Raw genomic sequence first — 11,476 nt, forward strand, 5'->3', positions numbered from 1 at the left:
TATTAGAGTGCAATTTGTAAACATTTGTAAAACGTTAATACTAAATACCATTAAACTTAAAGTATTTAGTTGCTAATGTCATTTTTATTGTTTTTTATTAAGTAGATCTATGCTAATTAAGCTGCTCAAAAAATGGACATTTAAAATAGACTGAAAATGGATATCTATTTAAACAAATTAATAGTAATTATGTTACAGAAACAGCAACTTTTTAATTAAAATATTTCAATAACTTAACCTACCTTTTTAACCCAACCAACTAAAAAAAACGGTTGTTAACAAAGCAATAACTAAAATCACAAAATAAAACTTTCAGAATGTCTAGCCTTACAAATAGCATAAGTTTCAAACACTTTCTTCTCTTGTGTCTGTTTCCTTGCGCAGTGCTCGCCTTCAACATAGACGATGCGAACCCTGTGGTGAAACTCGGCCCTGACAACACCCAGTTCGGCCTTTCGGTGACGCAGTTTCAGGGCCACGACGGCAAAAAGTACATTTTGGTCGGCGCGCCTAAAACCAACGGGACAACAGGCAGCGGAAAAGTTGTCGTGGACGCTGGCGCGGTTTACAAGTGCCCGCTGACCGCCGACATGCTTGACTGCACACAGCTGTCGTTGAGAGATGGCAAAAACCTGGTCACTTCCAGGCTGGGTGCCGCCATGAAAAGCGGCCGAAACGGTGTGGTGGCGGTGTGTGCCAACCATTGGAACTCCGTGCAAGATAATGAGGTGTATAGTTTGAAGCTAAACCACGTCCACGGTCGTTGTTTGCTGTTGGACGATCATCTGCGGCCCTTTCTAGAGATCAACGGCACGGCGATCGAGAAAAGAGAGTACAGTACCAAGCTTACCGAGTTGGGGACATCCGTTGATATTGGGGCGGGAAATATGTTGGTTTTCGGGGCTCCAGGTAGCTACGATGGCAGGGGCTCGACGCTGATGGTAAAAGTAGGAGAAAATAATAAAATCATGACAAGCAATAAGTACGACCACTACGACTCTTACATTTTGCCAAAGCAAACAAAGGACGTGTACACTTACAACGGATACTCTGTGAGCGCGTCGAAAAACGAGGAGGACTTCATCGCGACCGGGGCGCCGCGCATGAAGAGATTGCTCGGCTGCGTCTACTTGCGGCTGAAAAGAACCACAGTTGTGCTCGAGAAAGAGTTTTGCGGCAACATGACGGGATCCGCTTACGGGTCCGCCGTCCTCTTAGCCGACTTGAACGGAGACAACAAAGACGATCTGATAGTAGGCGCGCCTTACTATTCAGGCAGAAAATCGGGCGGGTTCGTGCACGTTTACTTGAGGGACGGGCCCCTGCTCAAGTTTCGCGACCCCATTGAGATCCGCGCCCCGTACGAGTTCGACTCGGGCTTCGGTTCCACGATATCAGAAATCGGCGACGTGAACTACGACGGGTTCACCGACATCGCGATCGGCGCTCCCAACTCAGATGGCGGCAATGGAGCCGTCTACATCTACAACGGGGGAATAACCGACCATTTGAGAACTGGGATGAAGCACTCTCAAAAAATCCAAGGCGAAAAACTACAAAAATTATTGACAAATGGTACATTTCTGAGATCTTTCGGGTACTCCATGGACAGCAGCGGAGAGTTTGATCCGGACTCGAGTTTTGTTGTGGGAAGCGAATCTGGAGCCGTGTTCGCGTTTAAAACCAGGCCGGTCGTCTCCGTTGACGTGAAAACGTCTACTTCGGTCACTTTCCTGGACACCAAGCCCGGTTCAAGCGGCAAAACTTACACTTACGTTTCAAACGGCAGAACCTTTACCACTACGGGGTTCGACGTGAACTTGTGCTTCTCTTACCGGTCGCTGCCCGAACCTATCGAGAAACCGGTGAGCGTTAAGTTCGCGGTGAGCTTGGACGGCTCGATAGAGAGAGAAAAGCCTCGCGTTTCGTTTGACCTCGGTAGCCGTCAAGCGGAGCACAACGGTTCTGTTTCGCTGCCACAAGTACGCGAAACCAGATGTGTCAAAAAACCAGTGTACCTTCTGCCCGGCATAGTCGACAAACTTTCGCCCGTGGACATCAACGTGACTGTGTATGACGTCACTGTTGTGACAAAGAGAAGCAAAAGGTCCACCGCTGAGTCGACGCCGGTGCTGAACAAGATAAAGAACAACCAGCACTTCATGAGCGTTGAGCTTTCCAAAAACTGCGGGCCCGACAACATCTGCGAGAGCGACTTTGGCTTCGACTGCTTCATAGCGCAAAAGGTATTTTCATTTTGTTTTATATTTAACCTTTTTTCTATTTATTAAATGTTTTTATTAGATCGAAGACGCCTACAATAAACTGCCGGTGATCGGACCGCACGAGTACAACCTGACCATCAACACCCAGAAGGAGTTCGGGCTGTACATCGACTCGTGGAACAACAAAGAAGACGCCCACCAGGCAGTTCTGACCATCCACTACCCGGTCCAGCTGAGGTACGTCAGCGTGGCGAAAACAACAAACAACCGGAAAGGCGTCGTGTTCACGTGCGACGACCGGGGAGCCGACGAAGGCTCAGAGTACGGCAAAATAACCTGCGATGTGGGCAACCCGTACAGGCAGGGCAGGAAATCGATGCTGGTAAAGTTCGAAATTCAAGACGAGGTTAACATGATCAACTTGACGGTGACGGCCGACACCACGAGCGTGCAACCTCGAGCGAAGCGAATCACCAGTCTGGCGCAGGTTTATTACGTCAGCGAGGTCACCGTCGACGGCTACGTCACGAACAAGTTCAAGTCGGTCGGATTCAGCGGTGACGTCATAGGCCAGTCGGCGGTGAAAAAAGCGAGTGACGCTGGTGAGTACGTGGTGCACAGCTACGAGATAAGCAACAGGGGAGTGAACGACTTGAAGGAGGCGAGGGTGGGATTGTCGTGGCCCAACCAGCTGGTAAACGGCAAGTGGCTGTTGTACTACATCGACAGCCGGCTCTACCAGAAAGACTTCAACGAAAGGATCAACAGGGGGTTCAGGTGCGTGTCTGATGCCAACGTCACCAACCCCTTGCGGCTCAAGTATTATAGAAATGAAGTCAGATTGTCAAAGCGTTCCGTTGAAAAAGACGACAAAGTCAGCAACTTTACTTTGTCGAAACGAAGCGCCGGGGAGAACGTAGGTGAAAATATCAGGTTCAACTGCCCCGACTACGAAGGCTGCTTGAACGTGGAGTGCGAGATCGATCACCTTCCGGGCAAGAGCGACTGGATTCTGGAAATCAGGTCGGTGGTGTGGAGCGCGACGTTCATCGAGGAGTACCGGCACCACTACGAGTCCATGGAAGTCGGATCCAACTTAAAGTTTAGCAGCGGCAGGAGCGATCGCGTGTTCTCGTCGAAGAGCAAGCTGCGAGCGTCGGCCGTGAGCACCGTCATCAACGAGTGTCCGAAGCCGGTTGAGAGCGCGTTGGAGGCGTGGCACTTTGCGGTGGGAATCTCGGTGGGGGTGCTGGTGGTGGCGGTGATCGCGGTCGGCTGCTGGAAGTGCGGCTTCTTCAACAGGAACAGGTACCGCATGCACAAGGCGCAGCAGCACCAGTGCGCCACGGAGCAGTACAGCAACGAAACGAACGTAAGTCAGAGGTAGCAGGTGGGAAAAAAATATTTATAATAAGTTTGTATGGTGTTTGTAATGCAGGACCTTTGTGCTGTTATTATTGTTATGGTACTTTACGTTCTTTTTTTGTAACAAAATGTTGTTTTTGATTCTAAAACTTTTAACGCTCAATTCTCTAGATTAAATAAATATTTTTCAATAAAGGTTAATTTACATAGCTCTTACATGAATATTATTATTTTCTTAAATTACGAAAATCTATTGTGATTGATGAAACCAAACGCGTTATGATTTGAAATATTGTTAAGTATAATTACTTTTAGTTTTCAGTAGGTAAGAAGTAGCTTAATTTGAAATAACTTAATTGCATGTTTTAGAATTTATTGAGATTTTTTATTATACTTGTGTTCTATGCAGCTGTTTATAATTTTAAATTCATTAAATAAATACGCCTTTTTTGTTTTGTAATTAAATACGTTTAAATCGATTTAAAATACTTCAGTCTTGTAGTTTAATAAGTAAAATATAAAATTATTTTATCTTATAATCTCTATTGTACCTAAAAAGACAAGGTTTTTAGATGGTTTACTTAAGTTTAAAAAACACAAATAGTTTTCTTTGTATATTTATTAGAAATAATAGTATCTTATGAAAAACTTTTCCTAACAAAACAGTAGTACTTTTAATAAAGGATTTTATTTAAAGTAGATTTACTTCTTTTAGTTTAACGTATTTAAAGAAAAAATCTAAACCAAAGTTTGATTTTAAAGAGTTAGCTATTTAGCGTATTTTAATTGACATTTTTTTATGAACATAACATATGTCTGTCTTTTTTCAAACTTACTTAATTTATTTTTTATCTATTTGCAATCTAATAAAACTTTAGTTTAAAACGTGTGCTTAAAATAACTTCGTTTTGTTTATTTTATTAAATGGTTAACTTGAATGCTTTATATTGCGTACTTTTAACAACTTGTTTTTTTTGTTTTTGTTTTTTATTGAGTTTAAATTGAAAAAATTCTAATTCAAACAGTTTTCTAGACTTTATTCCTGTTTATCTGAAACAGTAAAAAAACAATTATAATAAAAAAAGATTACTATATAAAATAATCTTTTAAAACTATATTTTTCTAATAATATTTAGTTTTAAAAATTAGCATTTAAAAAGCTTTAAACATACAGATTATTTTTCTTTGCTAACTAGTAAACGTGATTAAGCTAAAATATTTTTGATAAAATTAGTATTCGTTTCTTATTTCACAATTGTAAATCATTAAAGTTTACATTTCATTTACAAATTTAATAAAAGTTAAATAAAAAATTTAAACTAATGCGTTTTCAGATTGTTTTTATTTTACAACAAAATGTCAACAGTTTTGTTTTTGAAAAATTTAATTGCTTTCAAACGAAATAGTTACAAGTGTTTTCAAAGGTTAAACTTGCAATTATAAGCAAATATTATTTACCTTACACTTAATTGCACTCAAAGGCTTTACGATGCAATCATTTATTACTAAATAAGGCTTTAATATATTTTTAGCATTCCTTTTATAAAAACAGTAATTCTAAAAACATAGATTGTAAACTATAACTCTGTAGTCAAAGTTACCAATGTAAACGCGAGAACACTTCTTTTTTTTACAAAATATTTAAAGTAGTTACAGTTTCTTAAAGTCAAAACATGTTTATGGTGGTAGAAATATTAAAGCTGTTATGTGAAAGTTTTGAAAGTTTTATAAAGGCATAAAAAGTTAAATTTAAGCTTTAAATAGTTTCAACTGTAAAATTAAAAAAAAAATACGATTAAGGCTTTAAAAAGAAGTTTTGTACGCTTTTACAAACTTACATGATCTATTGCTCTTAATGACCTAAAAACACTTAAAGTTTATAAAGTAAAAAAAAAACATTTTGCAAAACAAAAGCACTGTTTTAAAGATAATTAAAACAATTATTTTCTAGTTTTCAAGGTTTTATTATACAAGTTTACATCTATGTCTAGACGAAATTAAACAAAGCGCTTTTACTGCACAAAAGTTATGAGAATTTTTTGTGATTTAATGTCACATGTATAATCGTACACATATTTTTTCTCTCTTGAGGAAAGGTTTATTGATGCTAATACTAAGCGCATAAAAAGTAATTCATAAGTAAATGTTTTAACTATTACGAATTTAATATTGTTCTTAATCTTTAATACAACCTTTCTTTAGTTTAAAAAACTTTAAAACTTACATTTGCCAAATTTCAAATTAAAGCTTTCTTTTTATAGAAAATATTAAAAATATTTCAGAAAACGGTTCTAAAATACCTAATGACTTAAAATAGTTTTCAAAAAAAAAGGTTTTAAATAAATAAATGTTTTTATACATTGTGTACTAAAAAAATAAATGTTTTGCACGGTATAATAAATAGCTGTTTAAGTATCTATTATAACAGTTATAGGTTTGAATAAAATAAAACTAAAAGTTCAAACACAATAAAAAGAATATTTACACCTTTTATTTTTGTTAAAAAACTTGAAAAAAAAGTTTAAACATACTTCCTTTAAAAAATGTTTACTGTTTTAATCTTTATAGTTTTAAATATGTAACTGTTTACTAATCAACATAAATAAGCGCTATCGGTCCTAGGACCTGGTGTACGAAAAAACCTTTCGGTTATCGAGTCGCACACCACATGGATACATTATATTGTTTTGTTAAGTCTTGTATACAGAAACACTATTATGAATTAGAACATACTCGTTTGTACTTTAAAACTTTTTGACTTTAAAGTCAAGTGGCAATTTCAGTTAAAATTTGTAAAAATTCCTCAACGAAAAATGTCATCATGAAGTATGCAATAAATTTGTTATTATTCAGCTTAAAAAAGGTGTACAAGTATGCTGTGTATCAACTGTTACAGTAAACAAACGAACCTAAAACTTAATCGATCAAAAAAAACTTTGCTTAACCGTAAAAAAAGATTACTTTGAATTTACGCATCAATTAGTCACGCATCATCGAGTTATATGTGACGTCATGCAAATGTCATTGTAAGATGTTGAACAAAAAGTTTCGGAAAGTTTAAACAGATGTTGCCTCCACTCGTTTGATTAGTTTGAATCGAGAAACTTATTTTATGATTACAAAAGTTAACTCTGATAGATTTTTTTCGTTTTTAATTAAAAAGAAATTTAAAATATATGATTATCAATTAATGTTTTATTTTTTAAATTGTTATAAAGCTTTATGCTAGTCTATTAATCATTATTTATTACATATTTTTGTTTTGTTTTTCAATCTATTTAATTTGTCATATTTCGACTTCAATACAAATGCAGGATCTAGTTTAGTTCTTAAATTAAAACGTATTAAGTTCATTAAATAATAGTTATTATACTTCAAATATAAATTAAACGGTTGCTTTAAGCCAAACTTTTAAACGTATTATGATTAAACACTTATATCAGGGGTCGGTAAGTGAAAAAATAAACAATTTTAATGTGCAATTTTTTTTTTTTTTTTGAGCAAACTAAATTTTGACAACAAATTATTTTTCTAAAATAAAACTAAAATTTTTAAATTAAAAAAAATATTCATAATAAAGTTAAGTAAAAAAAACTTTAAATAAAAAACAATTTGTCGACCCCTGATTTAAATTTATAAAATATGAAGCTCTGATTTTTAAAAATTTAAACAAACAAGTATCCGTGTCAAAATATTACTAAATTTCAAAAAAAAATTTTCAAACTAAAGTCGTTTTAATGAGCATCACACTTTGTTACGTGATAGTTTAATTAAACACACTTTTCAATATTAAAATTTACTATGTAGCAAAATATGTGAACATGGTAATTATTTTTACACTTAAGTTTTTTAGATAGTGAATTTTTAGCGCTAGCCGTTAGTTTTAGAAGAAAATAAGTTTATTAGCAGCTCATTGAATACTTCCTTTATTAGTTATACATTATTAAGTGGTTCCTTTTATTAACGTATGTCTTCTATAAAAAAAAAACATACAAACTAAGAGTACAAGTTAACAAATTGTTTACTTTTGGAACGGGTCTAAATTGCACAAAGATAAAATTGCACAAATCCAAATTTGCACGAGGCCACAAAATTACACGAGGGAACAAAATTGCACGAAGACGATTTTGCACCAAGGGTCAATTTTGCACGAGAGTAAAAAAATACAGAAAAAAATAAAAAATAAACAGAAACAAAAATAGAAAAAAGAAATTAAAAAAAAAAAAGTTATTGACCGAGGGTAAGCGTTAGGGGTAACAGTCATAGTAAAAATAAAACAAAAAAAAAATAAAAATTTCAATAAAAACCAAAAAATAACTAATATAAGTAAATTAGAAAAAAGCTACCGACCGAGGGTAAGGGTTAGGGGTAACAGTGATAGTAAAAAAAAATAAGTAAAAAAAAAAAAATAAAAACAATAATAATAATTTAACCCGTGCAAAATTGTCTGCTCGTGCAAAAGTGTCTTCGTGCAAAAGTGATCCTTTGTGCAAAAGTATCTTCGTGCAATTTTATCCGCTCGTGCATAAGTATCTTCGTGCAATTTTGTCCCCTAGTTCAATTTTGTACGCTCGTGCAATTTAGACAGCTACCCGTTTACTTAAGTTTTTATATTTATTAGTTTTACTTATACTCATACATGATTTTTTTTTTTAAATACACACATTCATATTTTTTTTTTTAATGTTTTATTGTTAGAATTATTATTTAGAACCTTGTGGAGCTGTGTTAATTAATTTATTGGTTTAACACAGAAAAACGTACGCTAAAAAAAGTACTTTTAAAATCAGTTTTATTAGTTAATAAAGAAATAGATTTTGAAAATTTTAATTATAGATGTTCCCTAAAAAACTAGTTTTGTTCGGATCTCTGCGAACAAACATTTAGCAATCAATAACTTTTGAAGATTTGCTAAACATGATAATATAATTTTTTACTTAGGTCCATTTTAAGTAATCTTGTATTTTTAAGATTAAAAAACATTTGAATAATGTATTCTAATATATTACATTTTAGTAGCACATGCTTCGAAAACAGTTATTATTTTAAAGCGTTCATCAAACTAAAATCTTCAAACATTTTTGTTCTAAATAAATTGCAATAAAGTTTTTAAATATCTTGATATTTACTAATTAACTTGGAAGCTTTTTTATTGTCTACTTCTTTGGTATTAAACCTTTTGAAAATCTTTGCACACTTTTCTCCAAAGATAAATTTATGTGCATTCTAACTTGTAATTTAGTGAGTTATTAGTGGCAGACTTAAACACTTTACTTTTTAATATTTTGACAATACGGAAATTTATGTATTTTAAATTGGTAGAACTTAGTTCAATCTTACATTTATTTCATAAACTGAATTTAGAGTTGATTTTTTAATACTTTTATTCATCTTGTAATAAACGTTTTTATCTTATCGGTGTTATTTTAACAATAACTTTTTTTCGATAATAAATTTTTGCTAACAATTCTTTATTTAGCTAGCCATCTCATATCATAAACTAAGTTTAAAGATTTAACAGAAACCGCTAAACTTAACTGAGATTATAATTGAATTTATATAATTATGTCGTATCGTAGCAATTTATTTAACTCTCCGTAAATTTAATCTCCGTAAATTAAGGCTTTAAATGACTGTAGTTTAACATAGCATGCTTAATTAAGTTTAACTTAAATAACAACTACATTTAACTTTCATTATTAAAAAGCACAATATGTTACATACCTAAAAACAGATAAAAAAATTATCTATTTAAAAAACATGTACTATTTCTACCAATAACTACTTAAAAGCAACGCTGTTTAAAAGATTTTGACGTTGATTACAGCTTAAAGAAAATATAAAGGTATAAATAATAAAGATTATGAATAAAATGCTTAAATTAGTTCTAATAAATTGATAAAACATCTATAAAATAAACTAGTATAAAAGTTTTATTATTTATCTGTTGTATAAAAAAGTTTACATGTTAAAAAATATTTAAATACCCAAATAGGAGTTATTATTAATTTTATTTACTTGTTTATCTTTGGTATAAGCCTTTATACATAACAATTTCACAAAATTGGTTTGTTAATCTTAAGACATTTTTAAGACTTAGATATTTTTTATTAAACGTTACAATGAAAAATTTATCCGCTAGAAGCACTGATAGGAAGCTCACGTCACCCTACGTCATCATTTAAGCCGGTAGCTTTATTGTAATCATTAGTAAAAATGTTTGCAAAAAAAAAGTTAGTTTAATACGAAGAAATTTCTTTTATATTATTTGTTATTTGACTGTTATAATAAGTTATAAAGCAACTTTTAACTTATTAAAACCAAAATTAAAGCTACTTTTTCAAATTTTTTTTAAAAGTTTTTTTTAGTTCTAGTAGCTTATTTTAATAGTTATACAGAGAGCAAGTAAGCTATACATTGTTTTTTTGAACTTGTTTTTATTTTAGTTTTGAATAACCGTTTTTTATTTATACAAACAATCGTGAGCTAATCTAAAAACTTTTCTTTTCTCTAGCTAGTAAGTAAGTTTAATAAAAAAAAATATTTATGTAACATCATGAAGTTTAGTAACAACTTTTATTTGTTAAAAATCTTTTTGATTTAAAACATATTTAATTACACATAATTAAAAGTTTTTCTTTTTGCAGGTTTTGTTTTGTCCACCACTTTTGTATTGTTTTAGAAAATAAAACCATATTTTAACAAAAATACTTAAAAAAACTAAAAAGAAAAGCTTTAGAACAATCGAAAAAAAATTTTCCTACGAATAAACAATACATAAAAGCAACAACTTTAAACTTAAATTGTTACTACAGCACGTGTAAAGGCTTACGTAGCAGATTTTATGCTGACGTGCAATTACGTAAAAATAATAAACTCGTGAAAAACTATACAAAATTTGCTAGGAACAAAAATATCTACTATTAAACTTTTATAGTATGTTTATTAAATTTACGTTACTTATGGAACAAACTACATTATCAATCAAGTTAAGTATTTAATAAAAAGAATACTTAGTGTTATTTATTAAATTACACAATATAACAATGTATTTTTTCGAAAAATTTAAAAATACTTGATAAAACAACATAAGTTGTACATATATATATTAATTATAGTCCAGAACAATAATATACACTATGTTTGTTGTGTAGTCGTATGATAATGTATCTTTTTGCTTAAGCTTTCGAATTTAATTAAACAAAGAATTAAGGTTTAAAGCAATGTTTGCCATGTATTAAGACTTTATTTTCTTTTTAAATAGATACTCACGAAACTTGCTTTTTTTTTACTTATTGGAACAATATTTGACCAAAAAATGTAAGTTTTATTAAAAGTGTTTACGTGTTTTAGCGTTTATAGGCTTATACAAAGTATCAAATAAAAAACTATAGTACAAGTATTAGCTGATAAATTAAACTAACTTAAAAAAAAAAACGAGCCAAGTAAATGTGTATAAGTTCGTTTAGATTTTTAAGCTGCTGCAATATTTTATACTTATAAATGTTTCTATAAGTCTTTGTTAACTTGTTAAATTTACGTTTTAAAGCAATAAATACAGTAAATCAAGTCATTTAATTAAGTAAAGAATACGTTTTTTGTTTTAACATCGGAATTTTTCTTATAAACAGGTTAGAAATAAGACTAATATTAAAAAAAATATATAACTTTGTTTATATTCTCAAACTAATAGTAATAAATATGTAGAAACAAATTAATACTTTTTATGGTTAATACGTTTGATAATTCAAAATAAAATAATTAAAATTGAATGCTGTTTTCAAACTAATCAAAAAGATTTACTTTTTTTTTGTCTACACTGTAGTTTTTGTAAGTTTTGTATATTTATATTACCTTTTAAGATTAAACGTTTTAGAGATGTAAAC

At 31.7% G+C, this 11,476-nt stretch overlaps 1 protein-coding gene across 1 annotated transcript; it reads left to right on the plus strand.

The window, feature by feature from the left end:
- Positions 1–317: 317 nt before the first annotated feature.
- Positions 318–4,071, plus strand: LOC145835882 (integrin alpha-3-like). Its single transcript, XM_082943631.1, has 2 exons — positions 318–2,246; positions 2,305–4,071. Exons 1-2 carry the CDS (start codon positions 318–320, stop codon positions 3,610–3,612), a joined length of 3,237 nt encoding a protein of 1,078 aa, XP_082799757.1. The 3' UTR covers positions 3,613–4,071.
- Positions 4,072–11,476: the final 7,405 nt, after the last annotated feature.

Source organism: Thalia democratica, chromosome 5 (genome assembly GCF_965202585.1).
Source record: "Thalia democratica chromosome 5, ktThaDemo2.hap1.1, whole genome shotgun sequence".
In the NCBI taxonomy this organism is placed as follows: Eukaryota; Metazoa; Chordata; class Thaliacea; order Salpida; family Salpidae; genus Thalia; species Thalia democratica.

What these genes read in the sequence shown, in the direction of transcription:
- LOC145835882 (XM_082943631.1), top strand. Translation starts at nt 318, where the DNA reads ATGTCTAGCCTTACAAATAGCATAAGTTTCAAACACTTTCTTCTCTTG. An exon ending in ACTGCTTCATAGCGCAAAAG is followed by an intron (nt 2,247 to 2,304) that starts GTATTTTCATTT and finishes TGTTTTTATTAG; the next exon opens with ATCGAAGACGCCTACAATAA.